The 17,444-nt window shown below is 40.2% G+C and overlaps 1 protein-coding gene across 1 annotated transcript in view; it reads left to right on the forward strand.

Annotated features, from left to right (window-relative positions):
- LOC125893850 (MDM2 binding protein) overlaps positions 1 to 17,444 on the forward strand; it is a 43,544-nt gene that overhangs the window by 1,109 nt on the left and 24,991 nt on the right. Inside the window, exons 4-8 of the mRNA XM_049584784.1 lie at positions 1,122 to 1,270; positions 1,420 to 1,478; positions 2,377 to 2,521; positions 3,438 to 3,552; positions 12,281 to 12,397. Of these exons, the coding sequence (XP_049440741.1) occupies positions 1,122 to 1,270; positions 1,420 to 1,478; positions 2,377 to 2,521; positions 3,438 to 3,552; positions 12,281 to 12,397 (585 nt within the window). The remainder of the gene's footprint in view (positions 1 to 1,121; positions 1,271 to 1,419; positions 1,479 to 2,376; positions 2,522 to 3,437; positions 3,553 to 12,280; positions 12,398 to 17,444) is intronic.

Consider the following 17,444-nt stretch of genomic DNA (forward strand, 5'->3'; position numbering starts at 1 on the left):
TGCTTCACAGAATAAAAACATACAACAAAAATATTACATACATATTGAAAACCCACCCCTCCCACCCCCACATATAAACACACACACGGTCAATATAGTCAATAACATGGCTGGCTCAGAAGATTATGTTCAAATAACAAATTAAGTTTTGATAGTCATTTCATGGTCCTAATCATATGGAGAGTTCCTGCCAGAAAAAGTTTAGTGTCATACATTTAAACCAACTGTATGAATCCCCCTACTGCTAGACTTTCACAACAAAATGTTAAAAAATAAATTCCTCATAGAAAAGTCAAACAGGAGGTAAATATGGAGAAGTGCTGAACTTTTATAACCTTATCGAGTTTACAGAAGGAAGTCTAATTCCAGTATATACCACTGGTGTTGTTGCTGCTGTTGTGTTGTTGGGTTGGTGTCTTCAATGATTCCATAATACAACATGTAAACAAAATTCTGTGGCAAGGTATTGATACAAAATGTTTTTCATTAAAGTTGCCAAAGCCACAATACACCACATATTGTTGGCAAATTACAAACACAGGTTAGCATTGTTGCTTCACAGCGAGAGGGTTCCAGGTTAGGACCCGGGGTGGGGGAGCCCCCCCTGTGTGGAGTAAGCATGTTCTTCCTGTGTCAGTGGGGGTTCTCTTTGGCTTCCTCCTACGAAGGTTAGGTGGGAGGAAGGTTAGGTTAACTGGTGACTCTTAATTGGTTGTAGGTGTGAATGTGAGTGTGAATGGTTGCCTGTCTCTGTGTGTCAGCCCTATGAAACCCATCCAGGTTATACCCTGGCTCTCCCCCAGCATCAGCTGGGATAGGCTCCAACCCCCAACAGGATAAGCAGTTATGGAAAATTAATTAACTTTATAGTGATCTCGCAACATGTCATCATACTGCACTTCATCACATGTATGTGTTGTTTTATGGTTGGTGGTGTCACTGTTTATTTTATCGATAAAATGTTTAATCCATGTGTATGCTGACCACTTGATCTAATGAAATACGCCAATAGAAGTGTTCCTTCAAAATGTATTACGTTTTATATCATTTAAACTACTGATACAATGATAAAGGAAAAGGGGCATTTATACTTGAATCTACATATATTACTTGTGTTGTAGTTTTGCAGCTCAGACTGGGAGGAGCTGGGGACAGGTCATCAGAAAACTGACAGTGACGAGGAGAAGCCCACTGCTGTGGAGTCATGTCTCAGTTTTCTGAGTAATCAGCGGGCAATGGACCAAAAGGCTCACCAGCCAGCGCTGACAGAGTGAGCAACAGATGATAATTTATCTTCTTTATATAAAATATGCTTGTTTTGTTTTCTGCTCGGTATTGCAGGTATTTGCCTAGTTAATACATCCAATGTGAGATCATAATAAGTCTTCCTGATCAGATCTGAATGTGTTTATTGAACAGGCTGTTAGAAGAGGCTGCAGAAGGACTGCATCTACTGTCAGACAAGCTTCCACCTCCAGGTACTGTTGACCACTCCATAGCACTCACTTATAGCTGCTGTGAGTAATTGCATAATTTTGAAGCTGTCATTTGTGAGGATATTAACTCTGAGCTCAGTTGGACTGTCAATTTTTTAAAATATAAAGTTAGACTGAATGACAACCAACATGCCAATTTATTCAAATTTTTTCGAAGGCACAGTTTTTGGTATTTAATCCAAAATGTTTCCACACACTTTTTCTCAAATGATACTGGGTGTTGTGATTGTCTGTGCAGCACTGTTTATTTAATGAGGATAACAACAGTCATCTAGTTTACTGATAGGGCAACAGTGCACAAAGTTGGTTTACTGCACAAAACAATGTCTCAAGTGAGAGTTTTGTCTTTGCCAAAAGCTTCAGATGATGAGGAATTAAAACCTCTTTACTCAAGCCAGACTTCTCAGCTGTGTGACAATGATCCAGTCCAATTTCAAGCAATTAGTTGTTGAAACTGTGCCTGCTGCAGGCAGCCTCGTAGAAAAGGTGGCCTACTGTGCTTCATGAATATGCACTCACCACTGGGAATATGGGTTGCTTCTGCTTTGACTACATCTTAGCAAGTCTGTCTTCTGAAGTGATATTTCACTTTCTTAAAGAGCATTTCTTAGCACACCACCTCCACAGGAGTTTAGGAACAGTCACACAGCGTTGATAGCTGCCCTGAGGGGCTGAAGTCACTATGGGTTTCTAACTCTTCTTGATATTTCGAATTGCAAATGGGCAACTCTGCCGACTTGTTAAGAAGATGGTGTCAGTGGAGCAACCAGCTGGGCTCACTGACCCCTCATGAAATTCTATAGAGACATGTAGAAAGAAAAAAAAATGAGAGAAATGTTTAATAAATTCCTCTTTGTTTTTTTCTATTTCCACCCCTCAGGTAAAGCCTTGCTGGATGTGCTGGTGTTGGGCTCTGCAGAGCAGTCCCCTCCTGTTAAAGACCTGCTGCCTCTGCTGGGAGCTCTCAAACATATGTCCTGTTGGCATGCTGCTAAGATCACTGTAGTCACACAGCACACCACTGGGTGAGGAGATGAATAAATCACATGCATAACATTTCTTGAGTTGAACAAAACAAACGATGAATACACTTTAAAACTTATCTTAATATGCAACCATGCTAACAAGAGAACCTCCCTGAAGTCATTGTATTAACAAGGTTCCTGTACATTCCCTGGGCTCGAAAGTCATTTGCCAGTACACACACACACACACACATCAGCTATTCAACTATCAATTCATTCCCAAGCATGAAAATCAGATGAGAAATTTTAAAGACGGCTTCATATGCAGGACATGGAGAAGCATTGCGTGAATTTTCAAATACCATTACCTGTGAATTTCTCTCAGTTCACCACTAGGGGGGGTTAGAAGAGTAAATATGAGCAAATATCAATTTTACAGTAATGCTCGAGTAATCTGAGCAACATTTCTACAGAAGTACTCACTTAAGTTTATGGCAAAACAGCAGCATTGAATTAATAGCAATATATTGCTATTGTTTGTGTAGCCTGTACCTTTTCCAGGTTACACAGTGAAGAGGAGGCTGTGTGGCTCAGGCTCTATTTGATTTGTGACACCAGGAAGTTGCTTGACATCCTCCCGTCTTCACTGTAATTTTACTATGTTGGATACTCTGTAAACACAACATAGTTTGCATGTCTGTCCAACCAGGGGTCCCTCTTCAGTTGCACTTCCTGATTTTTCTTATATTTTTTTCCCTATTTAAGTGTTTTTTGTATGCTGTACAGATTATAAACACCCTGGAGGCAAATTTGTGATTTGGTTATATAAATAAGATTCACTATACATGGCAGACTTGCTTGAATAGGAGATCTGAATATGAATCAGGGCTTTTATTCTTAATTTACATGAATCAAGGATACTAGTTTCTAAAGTTCCCCTGTGCTGGTCGTTGATTGATCCTTTTTTCTTTCCCAGGTGGCAAAAAGCAGCGTCCTACCTGAGTGCCGCTCTGGTGGAGCCTGCTGACATACACAGCTGTATGAACCATAGAGAACTGTGGAGGGGGGGCATAGTTATCAGAGAGAAGAAGGTAAGGACCTCAGAAAATTGAGTGTATTTGTCTGTGTGGAAGAAACATTCAAGATACAGCTCTTTTTGTGCAATTTATTTCACTTTTGTCGTCTTAACTTAATGCAGAAGGATGGAGGAGGAGATGGAGAAAACATTAACTCAGCTGAACCTATACAGTGTATACCAAGAGAGCAGCCAGGCAGTATTTTTTGTTGGAAACACATTTTAATGGTTACAAACATAGAAGAGAGGGTAATGATGACACAGGGCTCTGGGGGCTGAAGATGCCGGTTTATTAGAGTGAGGAAAGAGAAAGATTTCGAAGATGGTTGTGTGTCTGTGTGTGCTCACTGTGCATGACTCAGCAGTTTGATGAAGCCGTTTGTCATGAAGAAGGTTAAGACTTTTAGCAAAATGTGTATGTAGGTGACAGCTGTTTTACATGCTGAAGAGAAAAAGTAAAGATTTATCTGTAAATCTTTGCATTTACTTGTATGAATCCATATACACTTGTGAAGCACTGTAGGTGTGATTGATCATTTAAAAGCCCCAGTGAAAGAAAAATGTGTGTGTGTGGTACTACCTGTTGCGATAAAGAACTTGTTTTACCAACTTTTTGTCTGTTTCTGGACAAGTACTGTAGAGGGCATGAGAAAAAGCAGTGTCCTTTTGAACTTACCTGCTTGCTTGCACAGGGCTTTTTATTATGGGCAGTGTTCTCTGTAGGCTGGAGCACACAGTTAGCCGGGCTCAGCGAGAGACAGCAGAGAAAACAGCATCTCCTTAAGAAGCTTCTGCACCGGGGCTAATCATGGTTCGGAGACCTGATTCATGCCTCAGTACTTGCTCCTTTATCTTTTTCATATGAAATTACTCATGCAGTGCACAGAAGGCCAGAGGGTAAATTTTCACATATTTTCTTTTGAATTGTGTGAATTTTTGAGTCAGTGGGGCATAGGTCCTTCTCAGCTGCTGAATGAATCTCGAGGTATTATCGGAGGTCACTGAGGGGTCATGGGAAATAACGTAGCTGTGCCTTGCTGGCATTGCCCTGGCAAAGCAGACCCAGCCTGGCCCGGCCTCGCTCTGAGTCGACCTTGCTCCCCAAGGGGTCGGCTGCAATTGATTATTTAGGACTTAGGTAAGGACAAGTGTTGGAGAACGCCTCTGGGCAGGTTCTGTCTGTTATTGATAGTGCAGGTGTAATTAACATGCAGTTACAGTGCTCCTCTTATTTTCTTAGGAGTTTAATGTAAAAGTTAGGGATGGGCACGAGTACTCAAGTACTCGAGTTGGTAGATGTCAGTATTCATTCAAAACACATAAAAGAAAACATATTAGGGCTGTCAAGCAATTAAAAAATCAAATTAATTACATGCTCTGTGATTAGTTAATCTAAATTAATCACATATATTAATTTTTGCTGTTAAAGTTTTTAAAAACTTGAATGTAAATGATTTTTTGCAGATGTGTCACAGTAAAGCTGCTGGATTTTGGACAGGATTGTTCTCCTGTCCTCTACCGCTGAAACTAGCCTACAGTACATTGCAATCCATTGTGCAAGGGAGTTAGCTAGTCGCTCTCAGGTAGACTTACTCAGTTTGTTTCTGAATGCCTGGTCAATTGTGGCTCGCTGAGGCTGCTAGCGCTAGCATCAGAGGCTGTGCTAGCTCTGACCTCTGGGTTCACTGTTAAATGCTTTGTGTTGAGGTGATATTACAGGCTTACAGTACTGCGATGGTACAAAAATTCCTCACTGCAGAAATTGCGCTCCTATCTACAGCTCCATCTGGCCCGTTTTTTAAAGGTAAACGTTCCATTCACAGGGCCAAGCCGTGTCGCCTTGTGTGCCTCCATCATGTCGTGGCCTTCAGTGATGCACCTGGTTAAAGGGCACCATGGAACGCGATTAATCTGCATTAATTTTTCTGTGGTTAATTAACCGATTGCACTTTATGGGGGATGTAACTGCTGTCTGTGAGTATCAGCACAGACCTGTTTAGTAAGACTGATAGATCTGCAGCCAGTGCTTCCAGTCAGACATTACTTGATCTAACGTAGTAGGCAGAATAGTGACCAGGCATAAAAGAGTAACATTTGGAAGTCTATTGACACAATACATGATTGTCACATGAAAGCTATGTAAAGTTAAAGGGGAACTAATGTTTTTTTCCAACCTGGGCCCTGTTGTCCGATCTACTGTTGTCTTAATGGGTGATAGGATGTTCAATATGACCATGTCCGAATCCAGCTCAAGGTAAACATAGACGTTCATTTCTCCTTTCTGTTATGTTGTCGGATAATTATACTAACAATCCGAGCCTATCTGTGTGAAAAAATGCACTTTCAGTGGACGTATTTTGATGTTGTTTGACGCTGTCTGGATGCCCTAGTATTTAATATAGTGCGCGCTCACGGGCTGCACGCAGGTCAGCCCTAGCTTCATACTGGAGAAATGTCAAATATTGAACATCCTATCAGTCATTTAGACAAGTAGATCGGAAAATAGGGCCCAGGTTGAAAGGGTTCACTTGAGTACTGCAATTATTAAAATTGTCATACCCTAGTTAAAGAACATGAAGGTAGCCCCTGTGATGTAATCTATGCCTTTTACATTCAGTTTTTATATCACACCATATGGCCAAAAGCTGGCAAACCACCCGTGTCCACACGCTTTTCCTCTATGTTTGATGTGACTTGGGCTGGACTCTGTACTTCCAATTAAGGTAAATCATCATGCTACAGCATACAAAGGTATTTTAGACCAGGGATTCTCTGCATCTTTGGATGTGTGTACCGAAAGCTGGCACATAGTGGCCTCATGGAGCGGTGGGGTGGGTGGGAATGAAGGCTAGAGTAGACTCTACTTCAAAAAATTCTCTCCAGACATATTTTCAAACATAGAAAAAGAATCAGCTTTGAATAAAATGTTCTGTCCTGATGTATGGATTTACTGCATTGTTCACATTCTTCATTATGCAAATATGTTGGGCACAAGATGTCAATTGTCAGTGTATGTAGAAGTTTCCACATCACGTTTTCAGAAATTTAACATGATGAATGTGAAAACAAACTCTAACACATCATTCTGGACAGTGATGATATCACAGTGAATTAACAAAAAGAAAAAACATTTCTGACTGTGGGTGGACTCTAACAAACAAGCGCATTCAGCCAAAATTAAAAGATAAATCAATACAGTAAGTTAAAGTTAAAGATTAGTTTATTCATTTAATTCTGCCTAAAAAGTAAGCTGATCCCTTTGCTAGCTCAGCGTTTTTGTGCTGTTACACCAACAGCATTGATTGAGAGAGAAAGAGAGTGTTGGAGTAAGTAAGACAGAGAGAATGAGTGCACATGCTGTATATGGCCAGAAGGAGAGACGTGTGAACTCGCCACTCAATAAGAATTGTGGGCATATTTACAGCTAATCCTTCCAAGTGTGAATGATCGATATCAGAAACAGAAAGAGGGTGTGACTTGTTTCTGTTTTCTTCAATCTCTTTTTGTTGGTGGCCGACAGAGTGGAGAAATTAAGTAGAGATATCGAAGTTTGTGGTCTGGAGGGGCAGTAAGGGTTTCACTGCTAATAGCCTGAGGGTGGATACTCAGTGCTCAGCAAAAATGAAGAGAGGCCGCCAAATTAACTGTGCATTTACATGCACCGTTGGTAATTGGATGATCAGTTGTCCGGATAACATCTTTGCAGCTGGTTGTTGAAAATCACTGTTTTAGAGAACAGTGTGGTTCCAACTTTGTGGATGCTCTTCTCATTATGTTGTGAAAGCATTGGAATGGCCTGTGGCTGATGTGCAGGTACAGCACGCTTATTTTCTAAAAGTGTAAAAGGCATGAGTACTCGAGTACTTGATTTGGGTGTCAGTATTCATTAAACATATAAAGTAATCACTTTTTTTTTTTTCTCTTTGTGAAAAAAATATGTATGTATGTATGTATAGATAGATAGATAGATAGATAGATGGGTAGATTGGTAGATAGGTACATAGATGGATAGATGGGTAGATAGATAGATGGTAGGTAGATAGATAGGTAGATGGATAGATTCTTAGAAAGATGGGTGGGTAGATGGTAGATAGATAGATGGGTAGATTGGTTGAAAGATGGATGGTAGATAGATAGATGGGTAGATGGATATATAGATAGATAGGTAGATGGGTAGATGGATATATAGATAGATGGGTAGATGGGTAGATAGATAGATCGGTAGATAGGTAGATGGGTAGATTCTTAGATAGATAGATGGATAGATGATGGATAGATGGGTAGATGGATGGATAGATTTAAAAATTATATGTATGAAAGCAAACAATTTTGGCCTTTTTTAAAAAAAAACATAATTTTTTTGAATTCTTTATATATATATATACATACAGTACAGGCCAAAAGTTTGGACACACCTTCTCATTCAATGCGTTTTCTTTATTTTCATGACTATTTACATTGCAGATTCTCACTGAAGGCATCAAAACTATGAATGAACACGTGGAGTTATGTACTTAACAAAAAAAGGTGAAATAACTGAAAACATGTTTTATATTCTAGTTTCTTCAAAATAGCCACCCTTTGCTCTGATTACTGCTTTGCACACTCTTGGCATTCTCTCCATGAGCTTCAAGAGGTAGTCACCTGAAATGGTTTCCACTTCACAGGTGTGCCTTATCAGGGTTAATTAGTGGAATTTCTTGCTTTATCAATGGGGTTGGGACCATCAGTTGTGTTGTGCAGAAGTCAGGTTAATACACAGCCGACAGCCCTATTGGACAACTGTTAAAATTCATATTATGGCAAGAACCAATCAGCTAACTAAAGAAAAACTAGTGGCCATCATTACTTTAAGAAATGAAGGTCAGTCAGTCCGGAAAATTGCAAAAACTTTAAATGTGTCCCCAAGTGGAGTCGCAAAAACCATCAAGCGCTACAACCAAACTGGCACACATGAGGACCGACCAAGGAAAGGAAGACCAAGAGTCACCTCTGCTTCTGAGGATAAGTTCATCCGAGTCACCAGCCTCAGAAATCGCAAGTTAACAGCAGCTCAGATCAGAGACCAGATGAATGCCACACAGAGTTCTAGCAGCAGACCCATCTCTAGAACAACTGTTAAGAGGAGACTGCGCGAATCAGGCCTTCATGGTCAAATAGCTGCTAGGAAACCACTGCTAAGGAGAGGCAACAAGCAGAAGAGATTTGTTTGGGCCAAGAAACACAAGGAATGGACATTAGACCAGTGGAAATCTGTGCTTTGGTCTGATGAGTCCAAATTTGAGATCTTTGGTTCCAACCGCCGTGTCTTTGTGAGACGCAGAAAAGGTGACCGGATGGATTCCACATGCCTGGTTCCCACTGTGAAGCATGGAGGAGGAGGTGTGATGGTGTGGGGGGTGTTTTGCTGGTGACACTGTTGGGGATTTATTCAAAATTGAAGGCACACTGAACCAGCATGGCTACCACAGCATCCTGCAGCGACATGCCATCCCATCCGGTTTGCGTTTAGTTGGACGATCATTTATTTTTCAACAGGACAATGACCCCAAACACACCTCCAGGCTGTGTAAGGGCTATTTGACCAAGAAGGAGAGTGATGGAGTGCTGCGGCAGATGACCTGGCCTCCACAGTCACCGGACCTGAACCCAGTCGAGATGGTTTGGGGTGAGCTGGACCGCAGAGTGAAGGCAAAGGGGCCAACAAGTGCTAAACACCTCTGGGAACTCCTTCAAGACTGTTGGAAAACCATTTCAGGTGACTACCTCTTGAAGCTCATGGAGAGAATGCCAAGAGTGTGCAAAGCAGTAATCAGAGCAAAGGGTGGCTATTTTGAAGAAACTAGAATATAAAACATGTTTTCAGTTATTTCACCTTTTTTTGTTAAGTACATAACTCCACATGTGTTCATTCATAGTTTTGATGCCTTCAGTGAGAATCTACAATGTAAATAGTCATGAAAATAAAGAAAACGCATCGAATGAGAAGGTGTGTCCAAACTTTTGGCCTGTACTGTATATATATATATATATATATGTGTGTGTGTGTGTGTGTGTGTGTGTGTGTGTACAAAGCAGAAATGTGATCTGGCTAAAATGGTCTTGTTTAAGTCCAGGTAAGGCAAAATCACTGATTTCTTTCTGAACACATTTTATATAAATACCTTTAAATACCATAAATACATATGATAAAAAGTATATATAAAACATGTGAAATGACTGGGAACTGTTTAGTACTGAATTGTGGAGTTAGACTGTTAAACTGTTTTTCCCTACTTCTGTGTCCAGGATTTTTCAGGTGGGCAGAATGGGTAGAGCATTATTGTTTGAGGGTGAGAGGGGCAGACTGCACGTTGCCTGGTCCTTCGTGTGGGCTGCCTTAATGAGTGCAGTGGCTCTGAGAACAATATATTAAAGTCAGTTTCAGAGTTTCAGCTGTATATTTTATTTTCCACATGTCATAGGAGAGTTCTGCTTATCCTTCGGTTTGTAAAGCGTACTAAACCGAAAGCCTTGAAAGGCCTGTACTGAGCCCTGACCCTCCAACACTCCTGGGAAGAACTGGAATGCTTCAGTTATGCCATTGAGGCTGAATGGGAATGAATTTCTGCAGCCATGCTCCAAATTGCTGCCAGAATAGTTTTGTCTGTTGTAGCAGCATATGCCCATTGTTTTGGAATGAGATGTCTGGATGTCTGCACACTTTGGACCACGTAGTGCACTTTATTCTCTGCTTTCCTCTAATAACTTTTCACACGGCCCCTTAGTGTCAAAGTGAATAGGCTGAGGTGAGTTGACAGCATTTTTTGTTGCTACTCTGGAGATTACTTCATGCCCACTTGTATTTCTTTCTCATTAAGCGGAAAGTCTGGCAGGTGCAGTACTTTTGGCAGAAAATTGGCAGAATTGGCCAATTTTCTGCTATTCTTCCACGTTTCTCTGGGGAGAATAAGCAATCTGTTTCACTGTGGCATTTTCCTTAATGTCTCATACTGTTGGTGTTTGAGATTTTCACTAGCTGCTTTATGCTAATTTCAAACATTGATCAGATTGTCTATGAAAATATACAACTGAGGTGTCTTGAAACAGCTCAAAAGTGCCATCTTTATGTTAATTAATGCATTTTTGCAAAAATGTAAAAAAGAGGCCAGGCATATTGACACCGTCAGGTCAAGGTCTGGTATTTTTTATTTCATGTTTAACATAACCCACCATGTTTTCAAAGGGTTTTAGGCCCGAGAGATTTGACAATGAAGCAACATTTCCATCAAATTGTAATAATAATTCTAGGGTTTTTGTTTGACACAGAATTTTTTATGTTTTTTTAGTGGAAATAAGGTCGTAGAGGTTCATGAAACTGACGTATTGCTGTAGCAGAGGCCACATATGATCTGAGTTTTCTATTTGAAATTGAAAATTTCTGAATTTTTAATGTCTTATGTGCTGTCGATATTTGTGTCAGTGCTTGGGCATCAAAGAAATATCTGCGATCAGTTGAGGCCTATTGATTGAAGATTCTTAATTGAAGCAGTTAGCCACTTTGTTAGCCACTTTGTTAGCATGCAGGTCGCAGTAACATTAGCCATGATCTCTAGAATACAGTTACAGCTTACAGTTTTCAGGAGATTTGCCAAGCTCACTGTGGATTTGTGATATGCTAGCTTCCTTTCACCCATCTGTTATCTTCTCAAATTCTAAAACTATTTCAAAGATATTTTTCTGGGCATTTTAGCCTTTAATTGACAGGACAGGTGAGTGTGAAGGGGGGAGAGAGAGAGAGAGGGAGTGACATGCAGCAAAGAGCCACAGGCTGGAGTCGAACCCGGGCCGCTGCGGCAACAGCCTTGTACATGGGGCGCCTGCTCTATCCACTAAGCCACCGACGCCCCTCTAAAACTATTTCAGACGCTTGACTTTTTGACATCTTGCAAGCATACTGTATCTGTAAGCCTGTCACATGGGGTAAGACTGTCCCAGTTTCAGTAGCGCTGGACTGCTGGTGATTGACATTAGATAAGAGTATGTCTGAGTCACAAAGCTATCAATAAGTTTAAATGTCCTAAAAATAATTTAAAATACCTAATTTCCACTACAACAAATTCTATGGGTGCTACATTACATGTGCCACAAGGACTTATTTCTTGGTTGAAATTTCCCAATGAAATATTTTTTTGTAGTTCAGTGATCAAGTGCTGTTTGTGTGTTTTTGTGTTCTACCCTGAAATCAGGGTATTAATATTATATATTGATATTTCTGTCCATTTGCAAGCAGCAGAACACACACTAAACTCAGCATTTTAAGTTAAGTTGCAGGCCAGTTACATTTTTGTCCTAGTCAACTGGGGAGGCCATTGTATGCTTGACAAAAGTTTTCTCCAGTCTGCTCTGCTCTGTCTACCGAGCTGTGAGTATGCTGAGGCAAGCATGCAGCTTCTCCTTCATGAAAGTGACCTTTTCTAAGTTGCTGCCTTCAGAAGTGAGTGGGCTCCAGCAGTCAGAACTTCACAGTTGGAGAGCAGTGGAACAAAGGAGAATTCCCAAAGGAATAAAAGCCTGTCTCAGAACAACCACCACCACTTTATGGCTGTGTAATACATAGCATAACAACTAATATGTGTGTATGTGCACGTGTACGTTAACTACACAGCCATGTGAAGAAAACACGTGACAGCTGCATGATAAACAGTGTTTATCAAAGAATGAAATAACTCACCCCTGTGTGACCTTTTCTCTCTTCTCCTCAGTATGTGTCGGAGCTCCGTTTTGATGGCTTTTCTCTGCGCTCTCCAGAGCATCACATATCTGGGACTAGTCTCTTGCAAGCTCCCTACACCACTACAGACCACAAACTACAATCTGAGGTGAGTGCCAAGCTCCTTATTACCACTCTTTACTTTTCAACCTTTGACATATTCATTAAAATTTAACATATTATGAGAAGGGAATAGCATAGACCTCAAGGATACACACAATATGTTTTGGGAAGAAACTGTGAATGTAAAAAAAAAAAAAACCTTTTAATTTTTGTTTACAAGAAAACTTTAAAAGGTAGCTTTGTGGAAATTTTGCACAATGATCAAAGAAATATGGCGGTTAAAGAATTAATATTTCTGGAAGTCCACTTATTACAACCCATATAGCTGCATCCAACTCATCCACATTTTTCACTGCCGTTTTTCATGTTTGTAGCTTAGAAGCTAGCTAGCTCCAGTATGAACGAAGAAGATGACTGTTAGGTTGAATGTTTCTCCAATGCAGTGGGCACAACAACAGACCTATATGAATCATTGAATAAATCAGAGATGTGGGCAGCAATTCAGAGGTCTGAAATCGGGCTTTGTCATAACTACATCTCAACTTTTTCAAGTACCTCAGGTAGGATTTATGGGTTTTATTGCCAGACAATTGTATTCTGGTTCCAAAAGTCAAATTTTTCACATCATTATTTCTTGTTTGTTCCTCTGTGAGGAAAGATTTGATCTCCAGCATGCCAGCAGTTACCCTACAGTAGCAAGCAGTCTTCTGCCAGAGTGCTGTAGGTCCTGCACTCGATCCAAATGTTGTCAGTGAGGAAATCTTGTTAAGAGAAATGTAATGTGTTTGAAGTTATTAATCACTGTATCTTGAATGAAGAATATAGCCCTGTTCGCATGGGGCTAGTATTACCTGGGGACCTTTAGTAATTTGTAGTTATTGTGGAGGTTGTCTATGATCTTAATCCCGTGTGAATCTGCCATGTCTGTAATTTGTCAATAAAAAAACTCCTCTGCAAATTACCTATCATATTTTGCCAAACACAGAGATCATGTGATATGTCTTGTGCAAATTGGCATCCCTGTGATTTGGGGTTGCATTTAAGCCTCTTCCCTGGTTCTAGTATTGATGCAAAGTCAGCTATTACAAATGAAAGTTTTTACAGCATTTTTGGTGCAGGAAGCTCATCCTGCTATGCGACATGGAGACCCATTCATAGAAAGAGGAAGTTTAAATCCATTAGAAGAGTGAAATCCTAAAAAAATGGATGATGTGACCATGTGAGGCAGAATCAGTTCTGTTTGTTTCAACTACATTAGAATAAAAGAAAAAGAGAAGAAGGAGGTTGATGCTGTTCATCACTGCTTGTGCTGTGTGGGGTTTCTGTGGAATGGAGTTAATTCTAGTAAAATACAGACTTCACTTATCTTGCGTGAATGGGCTGCACGAAACACAGACGTCGGGGGTAAATTCTAGATCACATGAGGCCCCCTTGTAATACTAGTCCTGTGTGGGTAGGGCTTATGATGACATTATTACCCTTTTTCCATTTATTTGGGCCGCGCCGAGACAAACCATGCCGCGCCGATTTGTCTTTCCATTACCAGTTTAGACATGTTGAGCCACACCAGAGATGGACTATCTCTGGAGCAGGGCCAAAAGCACACCTGACTACCTCTAAGATGGTAGCGGTGACGTCTCACCGATAGCAGCCAACCCCTGACTACCCGACCCCCTAAATAATGGGGGAGTTTGGCTGTGGATCAACCTGCTGCTTTTAAATGTCATCATTCAAGCCAAGCCGTCAATTAAAGACACACCTTCAAGCGGGTTGCCCTGTTGTAATGGAGATGCAAATCCCTGCCGTGTTCTGTTGACGGGCCAAGTCAAACCAAACTAAGCCAGGGAAAAAGGGTATATGTCTATTTTTCCATATTCCTACAAGCTATAAGGAAGATTTTGATTGACAGGATGTTGAGTAGATAATGACTGAATTTACATTTAGGGGAGAACTGTTCCTTTAACCCCAGTTCAACTCACGTCTTACCTCCAAGCTAAAGCGTTGAATGAGCCACACACAGTTCCATCTCCTAATGATTTCTGAGGGCTAGAAGGAGATGAGTTCAAAAGGGTCACTTCCTGGTTGCCCTTTAATCACATTGAGGAACCTGTGACTGAAGGACAAGCAGTCAGATAAATCACATGCATTTTATCTGCCAAATGAGCGCAGACCTCTTGTACCTCTGGTGACTTTGTAGCCAGAAAAAAGTATTTGAATAAAGATTTGTCATCTCAGAGAGCCAGTGCCAAAGTGTTTACAGAGGGGAATCTGTCTGCTGCAGTCATATGTTGCTTACTAATACTTTGTGCCCATTTTTGTTCATCCATCTTTCACCAGAGTGTTCATACTTTGTAGGGCAAACCTCACCCTCATTTGGAATTAACTTTTTGCCAAGTTGCATCTTTCACTATTCAGTTATCAGCTTGTCCTTTTTTGTCAGATTTTGTATGCCACATTTTTTAATGGAGTGGTTCAGAATTATTTGTCTTGAGGTGGTATTAAACAGACTAGTACTGAGAAACAAGAGTGAACTGTCAGCTTGCTGTGATATCTCTATCCAGCCAAAATGTAGCCTCAGTTAATGTCCCAAGTATCAGCACTGTTGATAGTATTTCATATGACCTTATGTCAAAACTGATCCTTTAGGCTTTTATTCATTCAAAAACTTTGGCATTGTCAGACGTTGTCACTGCGTACAGTATGTATTTCTTTACACTTTTATGTTTCAGTTCTCTTAATTTCAGTTTATCCCAATGAGCACACAACTCTAAAATACTTTGTCTTGGTACTACATGTGACTGTTATGCTTAAGATATATTGGTCTTAGTAAAGTCCACACAGTCATACCTTTTCAAATACATGTAAACTTTAAATATTGTTCAATGTGCAGCTACAGTTCCACTTATTAAATTTATCAAAATTGATAAATTTTGATAAATAAAAGGCGAAATGAGGCTGCATCCGAGAAGGCTAGGTGGTGATGGGGAGGTGGAGGGTAAGCACGGCAGCAGCATGAAAGGACTGCAGGCAGAAAATAAGCCATATTTAAAATGAGGAGCAGTAAGACGATAGGCTGACGGAGAAGGTGTGTCGCTGTGCTGTTGGTTGATTGTGGATCAGCTATAGAACAGCTGATGACAGCCCCAAACACTGACAGCCAGAGATAGAGAGTGAGCATGTGTACAATGAGTGAATAGCAGGGTGAGGAAGAAAGTTACAGCCTAAGCATGAAAAGTATTGGCTTCCTGACTGAACTTTCGCCAGAGCTTCATCAGTCAACTAATCATTTAAGCTGTAAACATTATAAATATTGTTACATACAGTTAGTTGTCAGATAATGTTGGATGTTTATTTTTTAATTTGATGAATGTTTGTCTTGGTGATAACTCAGTTACACATTTTTTTTTATTTTGCCACTGCAGCAGCCGCAAACTCATAAAATAGAGTTGTTTTTTTTGTTTGTTTTTTTTAAACCTTAGTAGAAGTTATAAAACCCACAGCTAACTGTTGTATCGTGTAATACGCTAGAATCTGAGTACTTTTCTATGGAGAATATGTTGTGAGTTTATGTGTTGGGGGTGGTGGTTGTGTGCACTGTTGTGTGCACTGCTGTTGCATAAAAAAAATCACTCAGTGTGAGACAAGGTCTTTTATGACAGTTGGTATAAGGTTTTGTAATGAGTTTTCTTATGTAGATTAACATCCATAACAATAAAACTACACAGAGGCTGTGCCCAAGAAGTTATGGCCTGATATGGGGTCTTTAGCACGTGCACACACACACACACACACACACACACACACACACACACACATACACACACATTCACTAACACACAGCCTTTATTAGTATTAATGCATTAAAGACAAGTGGTTGAAAGGATGTCTGTTCTACATAATAAATACTGAAAAGAATTATGAGCTCTTGTAAGTTTTATATTGTTTAATATGTGTGTTGTGTTTAACTATTATCGGCTTTGTGAGTTTGTGTCTGGCAACACATAGTATGTGTTTGTTGTTGTTGTGTGTGCTCATTATTCAGTTAACACAGCAGAGTACCATAGTTAAGGTGTGTATGTTTGTGCATTCTGCTCATTTACATGTCTATGGAGAGTGAGATGGTGTGTGTCTGTGTGTGTGTGTGTGTGTGTGTGTGTGTGTGTGTGTGTGCGTGTGCGTGCGCGTGTGTGTGATCTGATCTCATCAGATCTGTGTACAGAGAAGCAGATGGCGGTGATTGTCTTGGCACACAATAAAAAAAAAATTCTCAGAGGACAACAAAACTATCACATCTCCACTCTGCTGGGATAACTGACTGTAAAATCTAAACTGCGCTGAGACAAAAATCTATTAGGCCTCCTCACTGTCAGGAGTAACTGTCGTGATAATTACTAACACACACAGACGCTCAGCCTCAGCGGGCAGGGTGGCCACACTGTGCTGTGTGAGCACCAAACCTGAAGTGTTTGGTATGTGACTTATAAATTATAACCCGCAGGCTAATGCATAATATGTTCACTCGTGGTTTGTTTATTTTTTATGCTGTGATATCGATGATATAATAAATTCAGTAAACATGCTGTTTATAGACAAAATATTGAGATGTGAATCAGTGTTTATAGCTCATGTAGTGGATACTTGATGCAAAAATCCTGCAGGTCAATATTACCATGGCACAGCCCGGCTAATTGATTTTTCAGCAATGCCCACAGTAGCCTAAAACAACCAGAGATACTGAAAGAATAGGTATATCTGTGTTACAGGTCTTTATTTTACAATGATGCTAATGGTTACAAAGCTAAAATATGTGGTAAAGAAAATGTACAGTAAAAAAAATGTTGCTATAAAAGTAACTATACACACATTTGAGACATTTTCAAAACATATTGATGAAATTCCTCTGAATCTTGTCACAGTAACCTTTTTCTTCTTCCAATATGATTCTTCAGAGAGCTGTTTTTCAGAAAAGCTTTTTATTAGTGGTGAATGTTCCCCTGCATAGACCAGCTGCCCTACAGCATATTTAAACGGTGACATTTAGCCTCTCTCAAGTGTCCTTTTTAAGAGCGCCTCAACCCTGTTTGTCAAAGAAG

This window comes from Epinephelus fuscoguttatus, linkage group LG8 (genome assembly GCF_011397635.1).
Source record: "Epinephelus fuscoguttatus linkage group LG8, E.fuscoguttatus.final_Chr_v1".
NCBI lineage: Eukaryota > Metazoa > Chordata > Actinopteri > Perciformes > Serranidae > Epinephelus > Epinephelus fuscoguttatus.